The 23,100-nt window shown below is 36.2% G+C and overlaps 4 protein-coding genes across 4 annotated transcripts in view; 2 read left to right on the plus strand and 2 right to left on the minus strand.

Moving 5' to 3' along the window:
• The window catches only part of LOC112043641 (RING finger protein 17), a 33,724-nt gene extending 26,179 nt beyond the window's left edge, over window positions 1–7,545 (plus strand). Inside the window, exons 22-24 of the mRNA XM_024079149.2 lie at window positions 1,456–1,830; window positions 3,570–3,847; window positions 4,688–7,545. Coding sequence (XP_023934917.1) covers window positions 1,456–1,830; window positions 3,570–3,847; window positions 4,688–5,999 — 1,965 coding nt within the window. The 3' untranslated portion in view covers window positions 6,000–7,545. The remainder of the gene's footprint in view (window positions 1–1,455; window positions 1,831–3,569; window positions 3,848–4,687) is intronic.
• A 150-nt stretch (window positions 7,546–7,695) lies between these two features.
• LOC112043640 (isatin hydrolase) lies at window positions 7,696–12,932 on the minus strand. The gene is made up of 5 exons (XM_024079146.2): window positions 12,674–12,932; window positions 11,998–12,119; window positions 10,249–10,443; window positions 9,546–9,722; window positions 7,696–8,656 (listed from the first exon to the last, which is right to left on the minus strand). The coding sequence occupies exons 1-5, from the start codon at window positions 12,883–12,885 to the stop codon at window positions 8,550–8,552; spliced, it is 813 nt and encodes a 270-aa protein (XP_023934914.1). The 5' UTR covers window positions 12,886–12,932; the 3' UTR covers window positions 7,696–8,549.
• Window positions 12,933–14,424: 1,492 nt separating this feature from the next.
• On the plus strand, window positions 14,425–20,504 carry LOC112043636 (TAF5-like RNA polymerase II p300/CBP-associated factor-associated factor 65 kDa subunit 5L). The gene is made up of 12 exons (XM_024079140.2): window positions 14,425–14,650; window positions 14,727–14,878; window positions 15,316–15,690; window positions 16,059–16,203; window positions 17,170–17,245; window positions 17,359–17,497; window positions 18,016–18,198; window positions 18,420–18,572; window positions 18,755–18,902; window positions 19,148–19,316; window positions 19,700–19,928; window positions 20,372–20,504. The coding sequence occupies exons 1-12, from the start codon at window positions 14,582–14,584 to the stop codon at window positions 20,478–20,480; spliced, it is 1,947 nt and encodes a 648-aa protein (XP_023934908.1). The 5' UTR covers window positions 14,425–14,581; the 3' UTR covers window positions 20,481–20,504.
• Window positions 20,505–21,247: 743 nt separating this feature from the next.
• LOC112043637 (DNA polymerase delta subunit 3) lies at window positions 21,248–22,945 on the minus strand. Its single transcript, XM_024079141.2, has one exon. The coding sequence runs from the start codon at window positions 22,814–22,816 to the stop codon at window positions 21,350–21,352; it is 1,467 nt and encodes a 488-aa protein (XP_023934909.1). The 5' UTR covers window positions 22,817–22,945; the 3' UTR covers window positions 21,248–21,349.
• Window positions 22,946–23,100: the final 155 nt, after the last annotated feature.

Genomic DNA, 23,100 nt, shown 5'->3' on the forward strand with positions numbered 1-23,100 from the left:
AATATGACGGTAGATTATAATATCACGAGTGAGATTATAAACTACCGTATTTTACAATTTAACGGTAACATTTAAACAGGTTGCTGCGGAGTATTTCCCATAACTTCAAGGTGTTGACAAGTCCACTTATAGGAACCGAACTGCATAACAAATATTTTTTAACGGAAAATATACTTTATTATATTATATAAATAATATAGTATATAATAAAGTATATTTTTTTTTCACAAGTCATCTTATTTAAAATAAAAACTTAATATTATCTATGTATAAGGAAATTGAAAAAAAATGTCAATGAATATCAAGTTTCAAGGTAGTTGTAGTCATAAGTGTATGAAAGAACAGGGTTACCAGAGGAACGACAATAGGTGACTACAGCAGCGCTCTCATTTATTTTCTACTCTTTAATGTCTCACTATTTATAGAAAAAATACAATAAAAAGAATGTGTAAAAAATGTTATAGCATTCATTATCAACCCATATTCGTCTCACTGGTGAGCTCGAGTCCCCTCTCAGAATGAGAGGGGCTAGGCCAATAGTCCACCACGCTGGCCCAATGCGGATTGGCAGACTTCACACACGCAGAGAATTGAGAAAATTCTCTGGTATGCAGGTTTCCTCACGATGTTTTCCATCACCGTTTGAGACACGTGATATTTACTTTCTTAAAATCCACACAACTGAAAAGTTGGAGGTACATGCCCCGGACCGGATTCGAACCCACACCCTCCGGAATCGGAGACAGAGGTTATATCCACTGGGCTATCACGGCTCGGCACGGCAATAATATTCATATACAGGGTTACAGGTTAAGTCGACCTAGATCCTTTAGGGGGTTCTAGTTTTCATCATTTCTGACTAATTTTTGTATGGAAGACCCTACCCCAAAATTGAGAATTTTTAAGTTATGGCACATTTAAGATTTTTAGAAAAAAATCCGACTTTTTGTCCATTAACCATGTTTTTCGCAAATTTGTGTCTTTATTTTATTTCTCTTTGCGATTTTTGCATTCTAGATGAGTTGTTTCGTTATTTTACAAATTATAAAAAGAAAATAATATTTTCAACTAAATTGTTCCATTTTAAAATTTCAATCGTCTGCTACAGCCGAGTTGATTCATATAGCTACTGTTTTAGTGATTATAATAATGAAACAACTCATCTAGAACTCAAAAATCGCAACAAATCGCAAATCGCAACAAAATCGCGAAAAACATGGATAATGGACAAAAAGTCGGTTTTTTTTCTAAAAATCTTAAATGTGTCATAACTTAAAAATTCTTAACTTTTGGGTAAGACCCTACCCCATACAAAAATTAGAAATGATGGAAGCTACAGGATCTAGGTCGACTTAACCTGTAACCCTGTATGCAAATAATAGTAATAATAATGTATAAGGTTATTATGTAGTTATGAGTTGTGCTACCAAATAAATTATTTATATTATATTGTAGGTGTTCTACTCAGACTTCGGCTGTACAGAACGCGTGCCCCTCTCAGGCTTGAGAGAACTAGACCGACAGTTCACTGCGGTTGGCGACGCCGCCATCTTGTGCCACTTGTCTGGAGTCATTCCTGCAGGCGGCGACGACTGGCCGTCGATGACCAAGGAGTACCTCAAAGAGTTGATAGACGTGTACCAGAGACTGTATATCACCAAAGTCGGTGACTTCAAAGGCAAAAGCATGCCCGTGGAACTGTGGGTGTATCACACGACACCGGGCGGCGCACTGGAGCCCGACACATCGGAATGGCGGTGTCTGAATAAAAAAATCATTGAACAGGGATTGGCTTTGCCGGACAAGTTGAACCAAATTCCGAAGGAGGAGGTAAAATACGAATACATATTATGCAATCTACTATATAAAAATAAGTCGGGTTTTCCTTCCTGACGCTATAACTCCAGAACGCACGAACCGATTTCCACGGTTTTGCATTCGTTGAAGAGGTCTCGGGCTCCGTGAGGTTTATAGCGAAGAAAATTCAGGAAAAATTTCAACGTAGGGTAGGGGTAGGGTAAGGGTAGGGTAGGGTAGGGTTAAGGTAGACGTAGTTGAAAGTTTACATCGAGTTTCACGCGGACGAAGTCGCGGGCGTCCGCTAGTATATCATAATTATTATATTACTAGCGGACGCCCGCGTGACACCCTACCATAAGGCAGAATTATATTTGTCTGACGAGTCGTGTCGTGGAACAGAATCGGTACCTTACATTTTGTATGGCAACGTTTGCACATGTGTTGTTACATGTCGTGATAGCTTCTGATGTGTCGCATCCATCGACCATTAATAACAGGACCTGCCTTGCTATCCGTTACCCATCTAGTAAAGATCAATGATCTAACGCGTTTATAAAAACTGTTGCTACAGAATCGATGTTTCATTGTTGTAATCGTTTTCGTCGTGTAAAGAACTCCCTAAAAATGCCGGTTTGTGTAGTTGAATGTCATAAAAAACGGTCATCTTATGGCCCGTGACGCTAGCGGGTGGCGTTGACGGTGCCTCCACGTACTATACAAAGAATACTACGATCCGTTTGATGCCTCCGCCTTCTGACGGCCTCTGTGGCGCAGTGGTATGCGCGGTGGATTTACAAGACGGAGGTCCTGGGTTCGATCTCCGGTTGGGCAGATTGAGATTTTCTTAATTTGTCCAGGTCTGGCTGGTGGGAGGCTTCGGCCGTGGCTAGTTACCACCCTACCGGTAAAGACGTACCGCCAAGCGATTTAGCGTTCCAGTACGATGCCGTGTAGAAACCGAAAGGGGTTTGGATTTTCATCCTCCTCCTAACAAGTTAGCCCGCTTCCATCTTAGATTGCATCATCACTTACCATCAGGTGAGATTGTAGTCAAGAGCTAATTAAAAAAAAAAAAAAATGCGATACGTACATTGCAGATCTGTGCACGCGTACCATAACACACTTTTCTAGATCTGTTTATCTTCATACCTGACCATTCCCATTAGTCAGGGATCCCTAGAACTTTTATACACCGGATTACTAACAAGCTAATTTTTCGTGATTAGCTTCGTCTCGATGAGACGATCAACTTTTTTATTTACGAAAATTCTTGATTCTGGTAGCTAACTAAAATCAAAATTTCAGGTCGTCTTTACGTGATAATGTACCACGCAATTTGTAGGACATTGTGACTGTTATAAGTTGTATAACTATTAATTAATCAATAGTAAAAAAAAACATCTAGTTAGCAACAACGTATGTTACTCTACCCTCCTCCCAACTTATATCAATAACGAATTTATTAAAAGTTGTTACTAACCAGCTGTTTTTTTTACTGTTGCTTAATTAATAGTTGAACAATTTAACAGCCACATTGTCCTACAAATTGCGTGGTACATTATCTCGTTCCGACGCTCTGAAATTTTCATTTCTTGGTAACTCAGTTAGCTATCGAGATGAAGTTCTAGAGATCCCTGACTATATACAAATGCCTACAAATATTAAACAAGTAGTCTAAGGAAGTCAATGAACGAAGAAAGTAAGCTAAGATTTTAACTGTTCTGTTGTTCTGTTTCTATATTTTTAAGGTTTTATCACATTGATTACAGGCAACAACCGGTGACAGTAACTCTGCCGCTGGGGACGATGTACTATCGTTTTTGAATATTACGGGATCCATTCACGACTGGCTACAAATTGAGCCGATGCCAATGAAACCCCTCAGTGTTGACGCAGAACCTGAAACCAACAACAGTCAGTCAGTCAGTCAATCCACATGTGAAGATGTGGAAAAGCAAGAACAACCGAATAGCTCGAACACGGTATACATAACCGACTGGTTGCCTCCAAAGCCGCTTGAGTGTCAGGAATTCACAGCCACACCAACGTAAGATTGTTATTTCATATTTTTGTTTTGATGATTTTCAGATAAATAATGTCACTTAACTAACTAGTAGGCGCCGCGCAGTTTCACCCGCGTGGTTCCCGTTCCCTAAGGAATATAGGGATAAAATATAGCCTATAGCCTTCCTCGATAAATGCGCTATCTAACACTGAAAGAGTTTCTCAAATCGGACCAGTAGTTCCTCAGATGAGCGCGTTGACACAAACAAACTCTTCAGCTTTATAATATTAGTATAGACTAGCGATAGCGAAAGCCAGCGACTTTTTTAACTTTTAAAGGGAAATAATTCTGTCATACATGATTTTTGCGAAACTTTAACCGTTTATGCAGCGTCAGCTCTCAATAGGAAAAAAATACACCGATATTGAAACATTCTTCAGTAGCGCTCTGCTCCTATTGGTCTTAGCGTGATAATATGTATAGACTAGCCTTGCTCTATAAATGAGCTATCTAACACTGAAAGAGTTTTTCAAATCGGACCAGTAGTTCCTGAGACCACCGCTTTATAATATTAGTATAGATTTAATACATAAACAACTAACAATAAAATCTAACAAAAAAAATTAACTGACTTCAAAGATGCATTACTCTAAAAAGCGAAAAATAACATCATACCCTATATCGTACCTATATCCTTTCTATTGATAGGTTTGAAGGCGGTGCTATAAGCTCTTCAAAGTTTATTTCCCATTTATGGCACTGCCTTGAAACCAATATTACGTTTAAAAGGTTATGTTAAAAATTTTATAAAAATTGTCATCATCCCTATTATGAAGTCACAATACATCCATCCATACTTCTGAGTAAAACAATTAATTTCAGATTTGTCGATGACAATGGTGTGATTTACCTCCACGACGTGTCACAGGAAGAGACGTTTGATTTGATCCGCAACGGACTAGATGCGCGTTTTAAAGACCCAGATCCCAAAGCGAAATACGTAAAGTGGACCGTCGGCGAGCCTTGTATCGCCATGTTTTTTTTGGACAAATGTTTCCACCGGGGCCGGGTTGTGGCAGTCAACTACGAAACATCGACTTGCACCATACATTATATTGATTATGGGAACGAGGATGAATGCGCTTTCGAAAATATTAGAAAGAGCACTGCGCTTTATCCGATCCCGATACAAGCGTACAAATGCATGCTCAAAGGCATTCGGCCTGTAGGAAAAAAATGGGATCGAATGACATTGGATTTTATTCATAAGAACATTGTAGACAAACAAACCTTCGTCAAAGTGGCCGGTGAGCCAATTGGGGGAATTTTACCTATTGAACTCAAATGCGGCGAACTTTACTTGAACGATCACCTGGTACATTTAGAAATGGCAGAATACACAGACGAAGCTAGAAATGTCGTACGACAATTTATCCCAACAACTGAGGGTAGTGAAACAAACACAGAAACAAATTCCGGACCAGATTACATAATAGAAGACAGTGACATTGAATCGGTAGAGTCGCAAGTACAGATGAGGCCTTTTGATCTAGATGGCAAAAATTGGTATGAAATCATGCAGGAAGATGAAATGGAATCTACGAGTACTATAGGAAGATACGTCACATACACATCTATGACGGAAAGTGAATTTTTGTGTCATATAAAAGTGTTGTATGACATTAATAAGTTGGAATTGATTGTCATGCAGGATCATGACACTACAGTGATGTATACGGAGATGGAGGCACAATTACAAAAGGACAGTAATAAGCCTGCCATAAATGGCGTTTACGAGAACAAGGCATGTTTAGTATTATTCCCACAAGACGGTCAATGGTACCGGGCAATGGTATTACAATACAGTGAAGCCAAAAAGCTCGTTAAAGTTAAATATGTCGATTATGGGAAAATAGAAGTTACGTCATTGGAGAATTTGAGAGAAATTGATGATGATTATTTAAAATTACCTACTGCGACGTTAACTGCTACTTTATATGGATACACGATTAATTCCAGCCTTGATGAAAAAGTTGTCGCTGGAAAGTTTACAGAGACATTTTTAAACAAAGATCCTTTTCATGTTAAAATCATAAAAAATGATGTCTTACCGAGTGTTGAACTCAAAGATATCGATGGAAAGTTGGTGTATGAGAATCTCATCACTGAAAACGTGCTTTTGCCATGTGATTGAAGGGAAAAATTTATTTTGTTTACCACTTTCAGAATGAGTGCCAAATCATGCATTTGACGATTTTTAAAATCTACGATTTGCTAATGATCAATAATAAGAGATTTTTAACAATATATATACATGTATTAGATAAACCAATAAGGTCCAACCGGAAAAATCGGCCTTTTTTGTTGTGTTGGGACGATGTATTTTGGTTTTATTTCGGCTCAGCCTCAATTGGTTGATTTTTCTTTAAGAGATAATGTCTAATGTGATAATATATTGATGAGTGTTCTTTCCAAATTACAACTGCCATCGCATATCTTTGCTTCTCGCGTTAAAAAATAGTTATTTAACGATATCTCCTTTCAGACTCAATATACGACAAAAATGTTTTAGAGGCAATTGAAGTTGAGAAAATTTGCTATTATTTACATCGCATTAATTTTTTTTCGGTAATTTTAGTAGTTTCGGTGTATGCCGCGCAAAGTACTTTAACATGTGCTATGGCTTACTACTAATTTCCATATTACCTTGCGGTAATAGAGTAAGCATGGTAAACATGAATAATCTTCAACACCGTTTTTCGTATATTTCTTGTGTAAAATATTTGTGCATAATTATATTAGCGTATAACTTTGTATTGGACTCCCCTCCCTTCTACAACAGATCTTACACAAAAATTTAAATTCGGAAAGATCACGTCAAAGTTAACTATAAAATGACCAAATTTTCAAATTCCTGGATAACTTTCCTGGTAAACTATCAGATGTCTAGTATAAGTATTACATAAATGTATGTAAATATATTTTTTTATGTTATAGGCTTATCAATATCTTCGAAAACGTGTAAAATATTCATTTTGGGACCCTCCCATTCCTTTACGTTACGCTCAAATCGTCAGATTTTTGAAATGCACACATTTTAGCTATCAACTCACCTACCTATCTTATCTTAATCTGATGTGCTGTTTGAGTATTTCTGAAGTTAGTTTTCTTTTTTGGTTGCCCTAAACGTACCCACCAATATTAAGGGCTCATGCTTGGTGGAGGTACTCAACAACGTGCAAGGTATACTCTCTTATGTTCATCTGCTCAGCTCGCTGCAAATATCCCATCTTCGGCTCCCCTAAGGCTTTCATAAGGAAGGGGAAATTTTGTAATAACAATCGAGGTTTTATACTATATATGTGTACCGGCGAAAACTAACGCAACAGAACTTACGAGCGTGTCCAACAGAATGTTCCGCAAGTGTCATCACTTACCATCAGGTGAAATTGCAGTCAGGGCTAACTTGAAAAGAATAAAAAAAATGTGTCCCTACTCTAACACGTTTTTTAAGTTGTTGATAAGCCTATTAAATGTCGAAAGACGAAATGTTTTTATTTTCTATGTAGTTTGTGAAGAATTTCGAAGTGAAGGTTTTCACTTTAAAATCTTATTTATAGCTATAAAGTTGAGTGATAAAAGTCCCACTGTTAAATGCTCTGCGAGCTTTGTTTATAATATTTAGAATTAACTTTTAATTTTGTTTTCGTACCGTTATAAATATAAAACGGATATCAGCATTGTTCGTTTTATTTATAAACAACCAAAAATTATGCCAACTTATGCTAAAATGATGCTACTTTATAGCTAAAACTGGCTACTTTTAGGCTACGATAGTGATAAATTAACTTTTGCTAACAAACGCCTGCGAATTTAATGGTATATTAATATTTTCTCAGTTAACATTTTGTTTTGTTTTGTTATTTTTTTACTTCTATGTCTAGCTATTTTTTGAGATAAAAAAACTGTACATCTAGCAACTTTTCGAGGAGATTTAGATACAGGTTTGATGGTCGAATTGGCAACCTTTAAACTAATCTCTGAAATAAGGTACGAGTGTCTCTGAGCGCAGGTCCGCTCGCCTTTGAACAATGATTCGGCTATAGTTCGTTGATGATATGCGGATGCGGAAACCGTTGAGGAGTTCAATTAACTGGCTTCTTTGTCTGTTGGTATACGGATAAAAAAATCATCGTATGATAATTTTGGCGCCAGTAAAATTTTAATATTATTCTATTTATTTTTAGCAAAATGACTCGAGCTCTGATATGGAACAAACTCCACGGGGTATATTGGAAAGTACTACAAACACAACCATCAATCTTTTTTTTACCTTCTAACCGTAACCCGGAAAATGTACGACAAATGTTACCAAGATTTCATGATACGGAAAATGAATAAAAAGGCCACATCGTTTTCGGAAAACGTTTTATTAGTCTATTTCAAGAAGTTATCAAATAAATTCAAGTGTTCTTCTTTGTGGGCGAAATAATAATAATAATTATACATATAATGTAATCGATTGAACTGTATCCTAACAAAATAAAAGACACACTTTTTTATTTTGTTAGGATTCTATTTCATGAGATTAGATAAAGCAGACTACGAAACGTGCATGATTTGACATTAAAGCACTCATGTCTCTATTATAAAACTCACTTCGTTCGTTTTATAAAATGCAACTCGTGATTAAATGATCTGCAAGCGTTTCATAATCTACTATTAAATGCAGGTACATATGTTTTTAAAACCGGGTAGGTACTTGTTTCGGACAGATAGCGACTAGACGTAGAGGCGCCCCAGTGCCAGAAGCGATTTTCATCGGCAATATCAGGGCCGTACAACCATAATCTGAAAAATATTTTATTATTAAACACATTTAATGTTTCGAATTCATTTCATTTGTTGTGTGTATGTCTGGCTAGTGGGAGGATTCGGCCGTGGCTAGTTATCACTCTACCGACAAAGACGTACCGCCAAGCGATTTAGCGTATCGGTGCGATATCGTGTAGAAACCGAAAAGGGGTGTGGATTTTCATCCTCCTCCTAACAAGTTAGCCCGCTTTCATCTTAAACTGCATCATCACTTACGATGAGATGAGACTGTAGTCAAGGCCCAAGGACTAACTTGTAAAGAATAAAAAAACAAACAGATTAACCTTTTTTAACGAAATAGGCAGCATTTAAAGGCTTCTTCATTAAAATTTTATTTTCGTAAAACATTTGAATTTATTTCAAGTAGTAGATTTTTAGAAATTTTAAATAACCGGCCAAGTGCAAATCATACTCGCGCACGAAGGGTTCCGTAGATTACACGGCAAACACGGCAAAAAATCACGTTTGTTGTATGGAACCCGTTTTCAATATTTTTTATTCTGTTTTTAGCGTATTTGTTGTAATAGCGGCAACAGACAAATATAGGTACATAAATCTAGTGTAAAGATTTCAACTGTCTAACTATCACGGTTCATGAGTTATATCTGTTGTATGTTGTACTGTACATATGGGTTACAAAGAACGTATTGATTATGAAACACGGCTAAAACTCACGTGATATTAGGTCGGGTATGCCCGACTAGTTTCGAACCCATACGGGGCCCTTAGTCATGAGCTTGTTCTTGCATCGCGGCACGATCCAAACTGACAGTTTGGTACTCCGACCTAATATCACGTGAGTTTTAGCCGTGTTTCATAATCAATTAAAATAAAAATTGTATTGGAAATAACTAAGAAACTTTACCAGGGACAGTTACATCCAGTTTAACATTTTCAGTGTTAAAGAGACCTGCTGCTGATGCTATTTTGTGTACAGGAAAATCGATACTCGAACCTGGATCCACGGAGGCCGTATCGACGCCTATACCTACTATGTTTTTGTATGACGATGTAATCCACTCTGCCACTTCCTCACTTAAGCCTGAAATATGAAACCAAGACAAGTTACACCTATTATATAATTTATATATTACACGTATTATAATAATCCACCTATTACATAGGTCAACAAACAAAACAATGTAGCGATATGTCTAGCTCATAATTACGAATATTTATTATCATAACATTTACCTACTCTGTTTATAAGAATATAGGTAAGTAACAGAGGATATTACCCGTAATAAGAAAATTATATAGGAAATGACAAATGATCGACGAGTCCGCTAGTTAATGAATAAAAAGCTAAAGGTAGAGAGTTAGAACCACCACCTAAATCTAACTTGAATATCTAGTTCAGTTTAAAATAATCCAGTACTTACATCATGTATACATGTATACGCTTTGTATACAGTAGTATGTAGGTGGTAATTTCTTGATTAGTTGGGTTATTATAGAGATTACCTACCTATCCACTTCTAACTAGCGACCTTCGTTTCCGTATTAGTAAAGCCAACAAACATAATAATTATGTTTGACCACAGCAAATTGTTGGTTAGCTAACTTACCTGGGAAGTTAAACGTGCCATTTGCTTGTATTCCCAAATATCTGTCTCTATCATCAAAGAATTTGCTCCATCCAAATTTAAACACGATGTAGAAGGGTTTTCCAAAATTATTGTTCAACATGTTATCCAGATGATGCTTTTGCAGTACGAAATTCGGATCATCATTTACTTTGGAACTTATGTCTGCCACTATGACTAAAAAAAATACGTCATTTAAACAATGGCGTAGCTACCCAGGGGCTGGACGTTGCAAAGCCCCAAGCTCAGGGGCCCTCGAATCCTGGCCCCTATAGCAAAGTGGCACGTCGATTCTCTTTCTACGATCGCAAACGCTTCGAAAACTAGAAAATTGTATGGGAATGACATTTGCTATCGACAGATCACGTGATCAATATCTGTCATTCCCATACATTTTTCTAGTTTTCGAAGCGTTTGCGATCGTAGAAAAAGGGTCGACGTGCCACTTGGAATCGGCGAATGAACTGATCTTGGAAAATTTCGATAAACAAAAGAAATCATAATCATAGAGTAGCTTAGCATTTTTATTTATTTGTACATATTTCATATTTTTACTTGATAAAACCTAACCAGTTTAGATAGTAGTGAGGCCCCATTTGCACTAGGGCCCTTGGTTACCTAGCTACGCCACTGCATCTATAGTTGAGCCATATTCGATGTAGACCACCGACGAGGTGCAAGCAGGTGTTAACAACCTAGTAGAAACTTCATTACTTTTTAAAAAATACAAAGTAAGCAAACTGATTAAATGCTTGAAATGAATACGTAAGACAGGGGTTAGATATATTCATGTAGTTAATTGTTGTATTTTTGCTTTAGCATAATTTTTAACTACTGAATACTTTATAAGTAAATCCATCAATACGTATCAGCTATGCTGTCCTTAAAAAAGGTTCAAAATTTAAAAAAGCATTTGTTTTAAAAATGGGTTTAATAAGTTACGCATTTTTTATTTGTTGTGTGTGTGAATAAAGTAATGCTTACGTTTTTAAAATAATGCAAGATTACAATAACGCTACATCTAGTACCTACCATGAGTACTATGGTTAATTTATTAATATTACAATTCTACAAATCTTCAATTGGACTGTTTATTAAAATAGAACCACTTCTTTTTACTCTGATAGAACCAAATGTTACTTATATACGAAACTGATAAGAAAATATGTCTGCTCATTGAGATAGTGTGTGAAATGTATTCGTAGTCATAAAAATAAAATGATAACTTTTAAAATTCAAATAATTTATAATAAAAATTTAAGCGATTTTCCGTTCATATTACATAATGGTTAAGTTAATTTCCAGATAACAGTAGAAAAGTTTTTTTTTGTTGTACATATAGGAAAACAAAAACATATATAACATTACGTTAACATCAGCATCCAGCAGCACCCCACCACAAGGCCTACCTTCCCTCTTTATAGTAGAGGGGATAATATAGAGCCTTAACCAGTGCGGCTCCAATGTGGATTGATGGGTTTAGAATATTAATGTGTGACTTAATAACGATCACTATGAATTGTTCATGATAATAACAGGGACCGATGACTGAACGTGCTCTTCATAGCACGGGGTAATTAACCACCTATTTCTAACTCCGGGAGAGAACTCTCAAGAACTCGTGATCCAATCCGAAGGCACATAGACCAAGCCCAGGGACAACGAGGCAGATAAAGTATTCTTTACCCATACTAATAGTAATTTATAGGCTTCTAATATTTTAATACTCACGGGGAACAATCAGTTTGTCTAAAGGTATAGCTCCAACACGTATGCCGTTTAGGTTAAAATGGTACGGTGCGTCTAAGTGGGTACCACCGTGCTCACCTGCAGCGAAATTATTAGCCGCATACCTGTTCAAATACATTATCAGATTTTTTTTAAATTACCTAATAAGTGGATATTGGTATTGCTGATCTGAAACTTGGTCGCTGACTATGGACCTTTTTAGATGGCTCAAAGTCACTCAGCGGGCGATGGAGCGAGCTATGCTTAGAGTTTCTGTGCGTGATCGAATCAGAAATGAGGAGATCCGCAGACGAACCAAAATCACTGACATAGCTCATCGAGTCGCGAAGCTGAAGTGGCAATAGGCAGGCCACATAGTTCGAAAAGCCGATAGACGTTGGGGTCCCAAGGTGCTGGAATGGCGACCCAGCACCGGAAAGCGCAGTGTTGGTCAACCCCCCACTAGGTGGACCAAGGACATCAAGCGGATTGCAGGAAACCGCTGGATGCTGGCGGCTCGAGACCGTTATGCTTGGAGGTCCATTGAAGAGGCCTATGTCCAACAGTGGACGTCCATCGGCTGATAATGATGATGATGATGAGGTATTGGCACAGAAAACACATGTGGTATAAATAAATAAATTTCTACAAACATTATAAGAACAAAAAACTAACTTACCACGAACCGTCTTCGCTAATTTCTTTAAACTTTTCAGTAAAAGTGAAATTTTTCATAGTTGGCCAATAAATAGTACTTTTATCAAACGAATGAGTAAGGTCAATAAAATCATATCCTCCGTTAAATAGTACATCGTTTAAAGACGGACTATGTACAAATGCGAAAACGATTGAATTAAATGCACAGAACAACACAACGATTAAATTAAACATGTTTATTATGTGGTGGTCTGCAGGGCAAGTGATCAGTTGCCAGTTGTCGTGTTCAATTACTTAAACAATACACAGATATGAATTTCTTATCGTTTGAACCATGTTTGAACTTTGACGTTAAAGTTATTTTAAAGTGTATAAAACATAAATAACACAATGATCCGTCTGCTTATTCCACCAGATCATTAGATGAAGTTTTCATCAGATTTATATTTTGAAATACGTAAGTACCTACTTCCTGAAAACCGTGATAGCCCAGTGGATATGACCTCTGCCTCCGATTCCGGAAAGTGTGTGTTCGAATCCGGTCCGGGGCATGCACCTCCAACTTTTCAGTTGTGTGCATTTTAAGAAATTAAATATCACGTGTCTCAATCGGTGAAGGAAAACATCGTGAGGAAACCTGCATACCAGAAAATTTTCTTAATTCTCTGCGTGTGTGAAGTCTGCTAATCCGCATTGGGCCAGCGTGGTGGACGGTTGGCCTAACCCCTCTCATTCTGAGAGACGACTCGAGCTCAGCAGTGAGCCGAATATGGGTTGATGACGAAGTACCTACTTCGGAAATATTCGCGCTGGCGATATATTTTTACGTGATATTCGCGCGCGCGAGTTATTCCGCGAATAGAGCAGTTTGTGGCCAGGCAGGGCAACATTGCGGCAACATCGCGGCAGCGCGACCGACGAGCAGCATGAGAAGTAGGTATAGTGTGACTATGGCGGCCGGGCTAGGGAGAAGCAACACGGTGCGGTGTGGTAGAGGCGTGGCGCCGGAGCGGGGTCGCTGCGGCGGCCTGCATATATAAAATCAATATCGATGATATGCCACACGGTGCGTTCCGGCGCCGTACCGCAGGCACTTTTTGCTACGGCGCTGCGTACCACATATGTTCAGTGATGACTGATCCGTGTGGCTTCACTCTTAGACTTTATTCTAGTTACAGTTTTTTTTATGGGGTTTTTGCTTCCTTTTGAATAGGTTGGTACTTTATGGAACAAAATGTAACAATATTTTATACAGATCTGTATTAAAATACCTACATATACCTGCGCCTGCCTACGGCCTACCTAACTTAAGAAATTATAGGTTGTCCATATTCAAGATTTTATTCCTCTTTTATTTTTTGGTAAATAAATTAGCCTTTCCATCTCTGTGCTAAGAGAAATTTCATCAAAATCTGTTTATGAGAAAATTTTTTTCCATCTTTGTGTGTTGTGTGAGAAATTTTATCAAAAACTGTTTAAGAGAAATTTTCTATTATTATCTGGCTTTACGCGTTGAGTTATTTTTATTCTATTGTAAATAGACCTAATACTTAATAGACAAAGAAATAGAAAATGATTCTACCTACTATACCCCGACCCATTCTACCCCATCTCTTTAAAAAAACCTTTTAATAATCTACAATGATAGCACAAGGTCTTCATTTGTGGTCTGTGGTGTTCATAATTCTATACTCTGTGACTATATCAAAACCACAGAGTACAACTAATATTGTCATGTTTGTGTTCAAGTCATATTTGATTTTGATTTGAATTGACATTTTGTGAATTGTGATTGTTGTCATTTTATTATTATTGTTAATTATTTACCCTGATTTAGATTTAATTTTCGATTCTCTCCACTTAGATAACACTAAAATCTATCGTTTTTATTGCGACCAAACTTACAATATAAATAGTTTCCTTCAACTCAATGAAAAGAACCCGAAACGATGCAGTCAAAGCTGCAGTTACTTCCTACTTAGAAAGGAGAAATTATCCAGTGAGTTTTCTTCACACAAAAATTACTTTGTAACAGCATTCATGACATCTCATAATGTATATAATTTCGCCTACAGGATATCGATTTCTTTAATAACAGTTCGACAAGTCGTAGCGCTGAAGAAATGGCCGTAGCGACCATAGTACAGTACGAGTCCAGCCGGGCTAATTCGATACTATTTTCTTGTATCAACAATGATCCAGGGAATTATGACGTTCAATATACCAGGTTCTATTTTTTTCTTATTTTTCATGTATGTAATCTATACTAATATTATAAAGTGGAAAATCGTGTGAGGTAGAGGGCAATCTCTAGATCTGCTGAAGTGAAAACCAAGTTCTTTGTGACTGTCATAGGGTATATTTTATCTCTTTTCTCACAGGAATGGGAATTGAGCTGCTAAAACTGCAGGATGTCTACTAGTTTGATAATAAAATAAATGTGCATGTAAATTTATCTGCTTATTACTTATAACTAAACAAAGATCTTATTTTAGTGGAATTCTTATGAAAAAGTTGTCAGCTAGAACTTTAAATACATACATATTATATGTATTTAAAGCCTCAATTGTATAAAACATAGTTTTACAGAATTCTTGTAACTATACAGCTCATTGTTTAGCAGCTAGTATTCATAACTTTTTTTTAATTAATATTTATTTGCAGGCTTGTGAGTTTTATAAAGGAAATTAAAATAGAGAATGTTAAGAATGAACTGCTGGGGTTACTGACCCCGCTGCTATGTCACATGTACCTGGAGATGCTGCGCGGAGGTCATGGTGGTGCAGCACAAATGTTCCTCAAGAGACACTCTGCAACACTGCCACAGAAGGATCTATCCTATCACCAGCCCATTGACGGAAACCTACCGTCAGCATTATATCGACCAAACAGCTTAGAGCAACTATTCAATTCATTACAAAATGGCACAATCGACAATGAGGCACCTGAAAAAGATTATATGAATCAACTACTGGATGATATTGGTTCTGTGTATACTTTACAAGAAGTTGAAGCCAGACCATCTATTGCAGCTTTTAGGTAATAATCAATATACAAATAGTCTTAGCTGGGTAACTAAGGGCCCCAGTACAAATACAAAAATTGGGCCCCATTACTAACTAAACTGGTTAGGTTAGGTTATAAGTAAAAATAATTTTCCAAGTTCAGTTTGATCATGATTTTCTAGTAAGGAAAAAGGTAAATTACACCGCCTAGCCCCTGGGAAGCTATGCCATGGGTAATAATTATATATTAAAAGTAACATGAGAGAAAAGTATGCCTTTAATTTTCTATGTATTTCATATTACATTTTTAAAATAAATTAATAATGAACTTTTCCTTAGGGGTTCTAAGCTCTTAAATGTATGGTTTCAAGTGTAATTAATTATTATTAATTTAATTTGCAGGTCCTGCAAATATGATATCTATTTATCACAGGATGCATTGAATATGCTAAAAGCATATTTGGCTAAACATAGCCATGTCCTGCTGATTCAGGTGTTGCAGACCTGGTTTCATATTGACATCAATACAGACAACAAGAAAAATTCAGTAAGCTAATGCAATGAAATTCTGTTTTTTTTTTTAGAATATATGTTCTCACACCTTCAAACAGGTATAGAACACCATAATATCTGTTTATTTTAAGTGGGTGTCTGAGGTATACAAAACATCAAAATCTTCTAAAAGTTGGCTAAACAACAATGACGAACAAACAAATCAATAATAAAATCTCCAAAAAATATCATAAAACTCAGGCTGTATCCTCAACAATCATAGCTTGTCTCTGTTGTGTACAAAATAAAGATGAACTAAAAATGATGTGAAACTTTTTAGCAAACTTTTTTTCATTTCATTATAAAAGTAGAATTATCTATATTTTTTAAGATATAAGTAAATTGCCGGGTGGTTAGGATAGGCCTGGGCCGGGGATGGCCATTCCGTTTGGTTGAGCAGGAAGGAACACAAGCAGTGAAGGTGTTTGTTAATACACCTTCAAGGGGTCCCACATATGACTGTATCACAAGTCACAGGATTTTATCTGAGTTTTTATTTGAGCACAAGATCTTGTGATCCAAAGCCACACAGACTATATAATAATAATAATAATAGCCTTTATTAAACAATCACAAATATATTTACAAATTTGTTTAGTTGACACTGGCGTGTTGAGATTGTTGTGCTTTTCAGCATATGCTCCCCTAGAGCCTGCCACACTAAACAGTTATCCTGTCTATTCCAAGTGACCCCTGCTATTTTTCTGACATAGTCCTCCCATCCCATCTTTTATGGTGCCTTGGGCACCAAGCTGTTATGTCTCTTGTCCATTTCTCCTTCCTACTTTGAATCAATGTCCTGCCCACTTCCATTTCAGCATGTGTCTTTTTAATCAGTTATTTTAGTTCTGTTTCTTATAGTAAAGTTTCTTAATCAATGGACTAACCTGGCAGTATTGTTATTGATATTATACATAACATAATATAGATAATAGTTATAAGATCGTCAATTTGTTAACAGGAAGATGATGAAGAACAACCTGAAGATGAAATGTATATGAATGCAAATTGTGAGGAACGTTTAAATGATAAACATGGTAAATATCAATCTATCTATAATTATTTGCTGCTAATAAACAACAACATTTTCTTAATATTAAACTTCCATTTTGACATTTATATTTTGATCATGTACATTATTTGTTTATAGATATTTTTTCAAAGTGTAATGGCCATGCAGAATATCAGTCAGTTGATAAAGAGTTAAGAGAACTGCAAGATGCAATCAAAGGAGTCAAAGAATCGATTGCACCACTTAAGTTATATAAAATAGCAGCACCTGACAGTCAGTAAGTAAATATATACAGGGTGCTCGGGAGTTTTTCCCATAACTCTGAGGTTATTTTCCGAAAATTAATAAGAAATTTCAAGGAACATGTGTTCTAAAATGTGTCCCTTATTCGCATCTTTATAATTTTACGTATTACGTATTTGAAAATGCAAGGACAAATAAAGGCGTGTGATGTAACACACGCCTTTGTCTGAATGCAATAATTATTTTTCTTTTATTAACATGACCCATTTAAAAATATTGCCCTTTAAAAAATGTATGGAGATAAAGTGTACCATCATTTTAAAACCTTGTACTCTTATCGAGCTTTGTAAATTGGTATAAAACTTGTGTCTACTCTTTGTATTTACAACATTACTGGTAAAAATGTTTGGGAGGTGCTGAATTTTCAATACAACATAAAAATTTAAAAGTGTGCACATTCCAACTTTTTTCTCTAAAATGTATTATAATATAACTTGGTCACCCTAGGCGTTTTTGGAAAACTATTCAAATTAGTTTTATTATTAATTTCAGTTTAGTATGTGCGAAAACGGACCCATGCTGTAATGTGCTATGTGGTGGCTTTGATAATTCAGAAATAAGACTGTGGGACATTGGACAGAGTTACGTGAAGAGAAAAATTAATAGAAACATTTCAGAAATAGAGCTCGCATGCTGCATACCACCTGAACCGGACACTGTTATGGATAATGTTTTGTATGTGTAAAATATTAGTTAATATTACATAATATAACTATTTTTGTGTTAAATACTGTAGCTACAATAAAATTTAAACTCATATTTAAGTTGTTTGTACAAACAAAAAAATTATTTTCAATGTCTGATAAGATCATATATAAAAGATGAAGTTAGACCAAAATTTTACAGAAAGTTTTAGCCTACTTGAAATAGATAAATAAATATGTATAAATTTTCAGTCAAATAGGATCAGGTCTAGCCCTGAGAGGACACTCGGGGCCAGTGCAGGCTGTCAGCATTCTGTCGCGAGAGGAGTTGGTGCTGTCAGCTTCACATGACAACACAATGCGCGCTTGGAGACTTGCTGATTATTCATGTGCGTCCATATACAGGTACATAATATTATTGTTTCAACTTTTAAAGGAGATTCATCAGTAGATAATTCAGTAGATCCCGAGATTACCCGCATACAATACCTCAAACTTTAGCTCATTATAATATTAGTATGGATATTTAATATTATTATAGTTAAAAAAATACTTGCAAAATATGTAATAAAGAAAATGTGTTTTAGGGGCCACAACTATCCAATATGGTGCATGGATGTATCCAAAAATGGTCTGTTCATAGTGACTGGTTCTCATGATAAAACAGCCAAACTGTGGTCATTGGACAGAACATTTCCCGTGCGAGTGTTTGTTGGGCACACATCTGATGTTATTGTAAGTACTCTTTCAATATATTTAACTTTGTCAACATATTTAAATGTGTCAAGTTCAATCTCATTAGTTCATGATTGTTGCAGTGTGTCAAATTACAGCCCATTAATACATAAATAAAGCAGTGAATCACGCTCCAACCTATCCGTGAATAATTTTAATTATTGCATTGTGCCAAGTTCCATCCCATCAACACATATTTGTAGCAGAATGTCATGTTCCATCCTATTGATAAGTGATTGTTGCAGTGTGTTAAATTCCATCCCAACGAGGCGTACATGGCGACGGGCGGCGCGGACCGTAGCGTACGCCTGTGGAGCGTGTGCGACGCGCGGCTCGTGCGCGTGCTGTGCGGACACCGCGCCCCCGTGCGCGCGCTCGCCTTCTCGCCGCTCGGCACGCATTTAGCTAGTGCTGGTAAGTTGTACCTGCTCCTACCACAACGACGCCTACATGGCGACGGGCGACGCTGACCGCAGCGTGCGCCTGTGAAGCGTGTGACTAGTGCACGTGCTCAGTTTAGGCAAATAATAATAGTAAAGACTTTATTGCCATACTCATTACTAGGCAAGGCATGCTGAATTCAATTTTAATTGTACTTAAAACTACAATACTAAGAAAAATTCTTGATTAAAAGCGACATATGACACATATATGAGCTTCTACAACTGGGGATTGTTACGTCTAATCGCCAAATCTTCCTATAACACCTCTGCTCTGTCTAGTAGTAGTCTGCCGACTGATCGAATGAGAACTACGGAACGAAAAATAAATTACGACTTATTTATTCTCTTTCACAGGGGATGACAAAAAGATAAAAGTTTGGGATTTAGCAGCATGCACTTGTGTACATGAGTACAGAGGGCACCACGGCAAAGTCACTGCCCTCGACTGGTCTGCGGTGGGGAAGCCGAGTTTAACTAACAGGGTGTTGCCAGATGTAACTGACACCAATGCAGACAACTCAATATTATGTTCAGCGGGAATGGATGGCGTCATAAAGGCAGTGTGGGATAGTTACAAGAACAAGTAAGTAAAACTTCTGTGAATTTAACAGATGTCAATTCATTTTAGATGACCACTCAACACTTCAACAGTCTTAAATCTCAATGTATATTGGTTGACAGAAAGTGTTAAAATGTTTTATCAATGTATACTGATTTGATTTTTTTAAACAAAGGTGTGTCTTTTATCGTAATTATATGAAAATTCATACAGTTTTAGCTTCTTTTAAAAAACTGTCATCATCCCATTGCTTAACAAGTTTAACAATTCCCACTAGGCACCAAGAATGTATAATGTAATGTAATGGGTGCAGGTTAAGGGTATCCTTGACATCTCACAGTAACACTCACTGCCAAACTAAAATTTGCACTCCTCAGCCAGCAGCCAGCAGTATAATTTATAATTAGCTATTTTATGTTTAATTTTGAACATTTTGAAACTGTAATATAATTTTTTTTATGTTACAGGCAAGTGAGCCAGGACATTTCAACTTCTGTTTACAATACAAAATGTTCATATTTAGTGGATGTGCAAGTACATCCTGATTGGTTGGTGGCAATAGGCGCTAAACGATAACTGAATAAATGTGGTTATTTACAACTTCTTTTCTTCATTCATTTCTCACTCCTCACAATAATCCTCACAATAATCCTACTAACATTAGAAACACAAAAGATTATTTATATTGCCTGCAACTGTCAGACATGCCTCATTTTATGAAGCCTGAGAGATTGTCAGCCAAATGGTAAGTTTCTTGTTAACCCATATTCAGCTCACTGCTGAGCTCAAGTCTCCTCTCAGAATGAAAGGAGACACGAGTGCATAGTCTACCGCACTGGCCCAATGCAGATTGGCAGACTTAACACGCACAGAAAATTCTCTGGTATGCAGGTTTCCTCATGATATTTTCCTTCACAGTTTGAGACATGTGATATTAAATTTCTTAAAATGCACACAACTGAAAAGTTGGAGGTGCATGCACCGGACCAGATTCAAACCTACACCCCTACACCCTACAGAATCTGAGGCAGAGGTCATATCCAGTGGGCTATCACAGGCCTCAGTTAACATAAACAAAATTTATATTCTATGTAACTAATATTATCTGGTGCCTACTGACAACCCTTAGTGAATATCAAAGGTTAATGACATTTCTCAGTTGATTCAACGTTTGTTTTATTAGGTAGGTAATAAAGACCAAATTAGTGAATAAGCCAGCTGGGTGGCTTTAGAAGGCAAGAAAGGCTGCTTTCAAGGCAATGAGTTATGTTTGGCTATCATGGACTCTCATTTTAATGTATTTACATAAAAATGATAATTGTAATATGTAATTAAAATCCAGATACTTCAAAATTACTTTTTATTATTTATGAAACTTAATTTGTATAACAAACAATTATTTTTAAAATCAAAAACATGATCCCAAGAATCATTTAACAATATTGTTATTTTCTATTGAAAAAACTATTAAGAGTTGGCTGTTTTCCTTTCTGAGGTGGTGATATTTTCTTTTTAGACTTTTTTGGACTATTTTTCTTGTTTTTGATAGGTGATACATCACACTCTACTTTTTTTGTATCTTTTTCTTTTTTCACATCTTTTTCTATTTTCACATCTTTAACTGTTTTAACATCATCCTCAGTTTCTGAACAACTTTCATAGACTTCCTCTTTTTTGGTTAATATATACCCATCTTCATCAGTATATGTTTTGTCAACAACCTTTCTTCTTTTTTTGGGATTTACTATCCCAGATGTTATTTTTATAATGTTGGCTGAAGGAGTTGGAGGAATCTCATCATCAGACTCATTGTTTATATTATTAGTTTCTTCAGTGTCACAGAATGGGTCATTGTCTTCATCACCCTCACTGTCTGAAACATGCAAAACTCTCTTTCTTTTCTTGTCTACTTTAGAGGTTTTCTTGATTTTATTAAGTGCTTTATTTTTCTCTTCAGTAACTGGTTTATTTTTAGAGCTTCGCTTTTCTTCTTTGATTTCTATTTCTTTTTTTGGTTTTTTAGTAATAACCTCTTTTTCTATCTTAATTCCATTTTCACAATTTCCATTATCTATGTCCATTTTTTCATCATCAACTTTACAATCTTCAGGTTCATTAGGAATATCTTTATTTTGTACAGCATTGGCTGATTTCTTGTTTGTGTTATTGGTAATTTTACTGTTTTGTACACCATTGGACTTATTAAAGAAGGATGCAATCCCTTTTTGAGGCTTAATTCCATTTGTCTTCTGATTATTTTGTTTAATACTTGAGTCCTTCTTAGGAGATGGAACTCCAACTTTGATTTTAGTTTCAGGCTTAATCTCTGTTAGGTTCACTGCTTTTATTTGTTCTGGTTTGATATTTACTATTGATGATTCTGTTTCCTTCGGTTCTTGTTTAAGTTTCTTATTTGCAACAGTTGATGGCTTATCTTGAAGAACTACAGCTTCCTGGCTATGGCTCTTCAGATTACCTAATTCATCAGAAGTTCTTTTGATACAGTGTTTACTCCGTATTGTACCTGAACACAAACTGTAATCTTCATATTTGTTTAACAATAGCAATGCAACATGATCTACGCCTGAACTTCCCTTACTCACACTATAAACATGATAAAAAAATATAGTATCGAATGTTTTTCGTAATTCGTCCAATTCTTTTTCTGTGCACAATGTTGTGGCAGCTGTTTTATTGGCACACAAACCCGAAATTATGTAGCTGATATTGAGTTGGATTCGAGGGTTTTCTTCGCGAATTTGTTGCACAGCACTCCACAGCAGTTTTTTACTATTATTCACATGAATACAAAGATCCTTGCTGATGCTGATGTACGTCACTAATTTTTCTTCATCAAGTATCATTTCTTTTATCGTGTTTATGTTTGTTATTTCACAATCATCAGTATCCATTTTCTATATAATTCACAATTCTTTAAACGACAAAAAATTAATTAAAAGGGCAAATGTTCTATCACATTCGAATACAAATATTTAATATTCTAAAATTTATATTTTTAATCGACTTGACAGCATTTTAAATTGACAGTTGACATTTTTTTTAGCGCAATTTTTGTGTTTTGTGTATTTTTAAACTTGTTCTATAGCTCTGCATCCTAAGCTTTTTGAGTTTTACCATGATATTCTGTGACCTCAAATATACTCTGTGTGTACGGAACCGTGGATCGGGGAACGTC

The sequence above is a fragment of the Bicyclus anynana genome, chromosome 10, assembly GCF_947172395.1.
Source record: "Bicyclus anynana chromosome 10, ilBicAnyn1.1, whole genome shotgun sequence".
NCBI classification, from domain to species: Eukaryota; Metazoa; Arthropoda; class Insecta; order Lepidoptera; family Nymphalidae; genus Bicyclus; species Bicyclus anynana.